The 6,000-nt window shown below is 43.3% G+C and overlaps 1 protein-coding gene across 4 annotated transcripts in view; it reads right to left on the bottom strand.

Moving 5' to 3' along the window:
* Nucleotides 1-1,237: 1,237 nt before the first annotated feature.
* LOC106958633 (E3 SUMO-protein ligase CBX4) overlaps nucleotides 1,238-6,000 on the bottom strand; it is a 94,587-nt gene continuing 89,824 nt past the window's right edge. For all 4 annotated transcript variants that reach the window (XM_015050616.1, XM_015050617.1, XM_015050618.1 and 1 more), the window contains 2 exons: nucleotides 5,055-5,121; nucleotides 1,238-3,602 (listed from right to left, as the gene is read on the bottom strand). In XM_015050616.1, the coding sequence (XP_014906102.1) occupies nucleotides 2,157-3,602; nucleotides 5,055-5,121 (1,513 nt within the window). In that variant the 3' untranslated portion in view covers nucleotides 1,238-2,156. The remainder of the gene's footprint in view (nucleotides 3,603-5,054; nucleotides 5,122-6,000) is intronic.

Here is a 6,000-nt window from a genome sequence, read left to right as displayed (position 1 = left end):
TCATCAGCCTGCACAAGATATTTGTTGAGTATTTTTGAATTTTAACTACTTACAGCTCTTGAAAAATCCAGAATCCAGTTTCTCAAAAAGAAGAATAAATAATAATAAATAAATAAATTCAGACCAATCATTAACAAAACCCCAATATAATTACGGAAATGTTATGACAGTTTTATAGTCTGCACAATCATAGACTGCCGACTTAACTTCTGTCTAGTTATTGACACTTTCCACAAGGAGGGTAAGGAACTGGTTGTTCCAAGAGTCTGGAGGGGGGGTGGGCATCAAGCTACTTGAGGTCCAGTGCAACGTTTGAACAGTCAGTAATGATCTGAGGAGCCATGTCGTCTGCTGGTGTTGGTGCACGTGAGTTTTCAGGTTCAAAGCCAATGCAGCCATCTTTCTCAGAGCAATTCGACAGGCTTTGCAGAGAAAGATGCTGAATCCCAGAGCAGTGGTGTCCACAGTCGGTCCTCAAGGGTCAGTATCCCGTTTTAGTTTTTTTCCCCTGGTTCACCACACCTGAATGAAATGATGGTTTATTAGTAGAACCTCTGCAGAACTTTGACATGTTGAGGAGGCAGCTGGACCATTTCAGTCAGCTGTGTTGGAGCAGAGACATCTACGCTGGTAGAACACCGGATCTTGAGGACTAGAGCTGTTGACCCATGTGGAGAATTTATGACGTATTACAGAGGAAACAATGAGAGACGCCAGGCACAGCGATGCAGACAAATTGAAGGTTCCAGCCTGGTCCCCCTTAGCACCTCAGCATGATTACCTCCATGCCACGTTAAACTGTTGCAGTAATTCAAGCAAAAACAGCCCAGACCAGTGAAAGCATTGACTCTACAGTAAATGGAAATACGTTGAATTTTCCTTAGCTTTGAGCCAGAATTAAAATCAACAGGAAGAAATGTCTGAAACGTGTCAGTATATGTGGAATGAATTGTTAAACTAGCTTCACGTTTGGAATGATTTATTCAAATAATTAACTTTTCAGTTATATTCAAATATACTAAGTTACACCTGTGCAACGTAGTACAGACTGGTCCTGCAAAACCTGATCGGTTTGATGACACTGTTTTCAAAGAAACACTTATGCACCAATCATCCAGTCAGCCACGTACAGAGCAGGTGTAAGTTTGGCTTCTAAACCACATCACGATTTGAGGTTACCTTAGTTCAAACATTCAGTCACAGAGCCAAGCACTACGGAAAAACGACCACTTACAGATTCTCTTGCAAAACATTTTTATTGCAATTAGCATCATAGGAAACCTCCTCTTTTTAGTCTGCACATACAAGTGCTCACGTTCTCTCAAAGCACCTCAGAAGGACAAAATGTTGTCTGAAATGGGCTTGTAACACACTTAAAATTGCTGCTGTTTTTTTTTTTTCCTCCAAAGATGATTATGCCTGATGTTCCACTAAAACAAGATCCTGTCAGTAGGTTAAACAGACACTGCAAACTTAATGGAAGTGACTTGTGCTCAGTTTAAGTTCCCAGGGGTTGTGAATGGAGGTGAAGTCTTTCAAACAGATCAAACGGTGACCACAAGCGGTCTTCTGTTTCTATGACACAAATTGACAGTGAAGGTGCTTCATTTTTCTGTATCTGCCTGTCTAAGCACGCCTAATGGCATCATAAACATCCAAGCAGCACACATCCTTTTTAAAAATGGTCCATCTCACACTCACTCACTCTCACACACACACACACACACACACTCTGACACAGTGTAATGTACCTTGATTTAATATAATTTTCTTCCTTACAAAAACTCCCTTTAAAGCCTACATTTATCCGTAATCCAAAAGTAGACAGGTTGAGTGTACAAATCATATCACATCCATAGAAAAATGAAGGCTGTCTATAAAAGTAAGTGCATGTTAGGCTAGAGTTTCATCAATTGTTTCATAAAATTTTGCAGCTTGGATTAGGTTGGAAATTTGAAATACCAACAGGTTGGGTTTATACTTCGAAAATATGTAAGAAGAGAACTAAGAGTCTATTTTTTATTTATTTTTTTACCCTTGTGTTTAAATCTTGAGTTTTACAAAATGAAAACAACATCAACGCTTCATTTGTACATTCAGGAATCAGAAAATACAAATATATCATATGTCAGTCCTTCAGGTGGTGTCCAGGTGTGTTATGCCGTTACGTACTCCTTAAAGGTAACGGTGAGGCAGTTGGCAGTAATGTCCGTGATGACTATATTCCCAAGGCAAGCCTGGAAAGAAGGAAACGCCTCGTCTTTCCTTGCTTGGTGGTTGGAGTCAGGCACAATGTCAGCGCTCTCCTCCTCCTCCGACGGATTGTGTGTTTCAGTCTGGCTCTCTGTTTGTGTGTCTGTCTGTGTTCGACTGTCATCTGGCGGATGTGCTGGCTCCTCAGCTCGCGTCTCCGGCTCAGTCTCCACACAGACTGAAGACGTGGGCCTCGATTTGACTATGCTGAGGTCCATGGGTTCCTCTTGGTCTGCGTAGCCATAGTCGTGCAGCAAAGCGGGACTCTGCTGTTCGTTTCTGTCAACAGTGAGGCTCTGGGAGGGCGAGGAATCTGTGTTGGGAGCGCTGATGCTCCTGCAACTTAAAAACCTCTTACCCAATCCTTGTTCTGCAGCGTCTGTGTCGGAAAGGTGTCGCTTTAGTCCGTGATGGCCGTTCTGGATTCCTGTTTTGTCTGGAACCTCCCTCTCCGAGGGCAGGGGCAGTTCGTCAGGCTTATTTGTCAGCTGTAATGGCTTGTCCTGTGGAAGCTGCCCCTCGGCGCCTTTGTTCCGTTCCATTGCAGTCCGCTCTGTTTGAGGGGACAGTTCTTTCTCTCTGCAACAATCTGCTTTTATCCCAGAACTAGGAACAGTTGGGTTGTCTTTGGGTTGCTTCGAGAAACCGTTTATGAGGCCGAGCTTTTTGACAAGCTTCATCTTTGCCAGGTGCCTCTCCACGCTGTTTTCTGCTCCTTGCCTTTCGGCGCCTTCAGAATCACTGCTTTTGATTTTAGCGGTCTGCATGCCGTTTTCCATGTACTTGCTCATGACAATTACAATCCGGCCATTTTTGTTCTTGTTCTTAACAATCTTTAGCTTGCTGCTGCTGACGCCGTTGGAGTGTGTTGAGGCATCCTCTTTCGGTTTCACTCTCTCCGGCTCCTTCTGTCCTTTAAGGTCGGCTGGAGGAATTTTCTTTAGCTCCATAGTGATGTCTTTTACTTTAGTCAGGCAGCCTGAGTCTTTGTCCCGGACCCACTTTTGCTGCAGCACCGCTGGCAGGTTGTATCCTTTGTTTGACAGCTCGGGAGCCTTGACGTCCCTTGGCTTAGCAAAAACAGCCTCGTGTTGCTTCAGATCCGGTTGGTAGTGGTGATGCTTCTTGCTGTTGAGCTCATAGAAGAATTTCTTGCCGTTGGACTGCTGCTCGGCATCACACTCCCGGATCAGGGGCTGGTACTGGTGAAGTTTCTTGCTGTTCAGCTGGAACTGCTGGGCCTGGGGGCACATCATCTGGATAGAGCTGGACTTCTGACAGCTGTTGCCTTCCAAGGAAGCCTCCTGAAGGTCCGCCAGGATGTTGGACCTCCTGGCAAACGATGGCACCTGCAAAACAATATAACAATTACTCAAAAGGCACAATAATCGGATGGATGATTCGAGTGGGATTTTTTTTTTTTGAGAGAGAGATGCACCATGAAGCAAACCCATTGCTTTCATGGTGCTGCTACAGAGAAGCTGAGATAGGAATGTGTGACAGGTTTCGAGTGAGGCCCAAATGAGTGCACAGTTTATTTCAGGGGCCTTGAGCCCATCTTCATACAGCCCTCCTGCTGGTCCTGTGTAGCTCTCTGAGCCACCGGCTGGAGATCAGAGTGACATTTCAAAGTGTCTCCTGTGGCTGTGACCTCAGCTTGGAGGAATGTCCCTTGCGGCTTTGTGTATCCTCGCTGACTTTATCCCATGTGTTACCAAAACACCCTCCTGAGAGGAATAAAGACACACCTCTGAGGGGATCCTTTGGCCTTTCTGAAGCCTTGATTGATACATTAAACGAACGATTTGGCCCATTTAGTAGCATGTATACATTTGATAATCTGGGGAGTTAATCAACTAAAAACAAAAGCGTTGTTTAAACAACGTTTTAAACAAAGTTGCTGCTGGTAACTTTGCTTGCGCCTCCCACTACAAAAAGCATTTACATCCCTTTTCATTTTTTTTTCTCGCACTAAAACCACAAACATTCCATGTATTTTCTTTTGCTTTTATGTGACAGACCAACACAAAAGGGTGCATAATTTTGAAGAGTAAGGAATGGAAAGCAGAGATGGTGTTAATTAAAAAAAATTAAAATAAAAACTTGAGAAGTTAGGCACGTATTTATATTCAGCTAGGCCAAGTCAACATTTTCTTAAACTGTCTTCCAGTAAGACTGCTGCCTTATGGGGTGTCTTTTTTTTTTCTTGCTACTCTTCCTTTGGGACAGATTTGAGGAGTTCACAACTAACACTTGTCCTGTAAGCAGATTTTCTCCACCAAGTAGTGGATTCTCTTCCAGAGTTGTCAGTTTTGATCTTTGGTAATGTCTTGGAAGGTTTGCTGCTGTGCCATACTCTATTTTCAAAAGATGGATTGAACAGTGCTTCATGAGCTGTAAAAAATTAGATAAACCAAACCCTCATTTAAACTCTGCCACTGATTTATCCCTGACCATTCTGCTGTTTTTCTTGCCATTTATGAGGCAGGTTTGTTTCGCCTAATTTCTCTAACCAACCTCAGAGGCGTTCACAGAACAGATCAATTTAACTTGACATTAAACAACAAATGGTCAAACTTAAATTACTAATTAGGTTTCTGAAAATCTGAGTCACTTCACTCTATTTTGTTAAGGGAAAGCGGATCTAAAGTGACTGAATATAAGTGCAGATTTTTATCTGTAAAATATTTCAATAGCCCTTATTTGTCTTTTCCCTTCAACTTAATAGTTTTGCAGTGCTTCGCATTGGTTTACCAAATTAAATCCTAATTAAATCCGCTGCAGTTTTAGATTTCTCTTACCTGAACCAGAAGGTGCTTCGGCTTGGGTCCTCTCTTGCGGTATCCCATCAGCTGCTCCTGACGTTCCCTGTGGGAGTGGAGACCGGCAGGCAGTCAGTCACCGTTGCATGGCAACAAAAACGTCACGGGTGTCCTCCTCAGGCTCGGCTAGGAAACACCGAGTGTTTCCTAGCACTGCTGTAACTTGGACTAACACTTCCTTATGCAAATCATCCTCATCCTTCCTCACTTTCTTTGCAGAAAATCAAATGGTTATCTCCCCAGCAGGCTTGTTCTCATCATTACTTTGAAATGAAGGTTGATCTTAAATATCGGCTCAGTCGTGCAAATCCTACTTGAAGGTTAAGGAAATCCCGCCCCGTTAAGAGTTTCCTTAGGTTTCCTCCATCTCAATGGGAGCCTCTCCAAAGGCAGTAACTGAACACCGCAGACAAGAGTGATGTCAGAGTCCTCCCCCACCCCCTACCCCCATCACGTCTAATTACAATGACGACTCGGTGTATTTTCATAGCCTGGCGTTCAGACGATTTAGCTCCCTGGAGGGATGTGTAATTAGTTTCAATAAAACCCCCTCCCCTTTTTAACAGAGGGCTGGTGATAATTGCAAAAACAGAGGTAGAGTTTGCTCTGCGACGTGTGACCTGTACCTTAAAGGTTGCTGAGGCTGAGAGAAAAGCCAGTGACAGTTTAATGCGGCGCACCGTCGAGAAATTCAATTACAAAGTCCTGCAGCGGGAAGACCACACACTCAGGGTGTGATTAGAAAGTAGTAAGTATAAAACTAAGTTTAAAGTTTTTATGTTTTTTAACTTTCAATTTTGTTGTAATACTATAATTACAAACACATTATGTTGTCTTGCATGATCACGAGATTTGCTTTTCTTTTGCAACAGAGGCATGTGAGTTTGGCCTTTGAATGGACTGAATTTGAATGTTGATGAGTGTC

Source organism: Poecilia latipinna, unplaced genomic scaffold (assembly GCF_001443285.1).
Source record: "Poecilia latipinna isolate Pla-1442-1.1 unplaced genomic scaffold, P_latipinna-1.0 Scaffold1002, whole genome shotgun sequence".
Classification (NCBI taxonomy): Eukaryota; Metazoa; Chordata; class Actinopteri; order Cyprinodontiformes; family Poeciliidae; genus Poecilia; species Poecilia latipinna.
The sequence above is the reverse complement of the archived record's forward strand: the minus strand, read 5'-3'. Positions and strand labels throughout refer to the sequence as shown.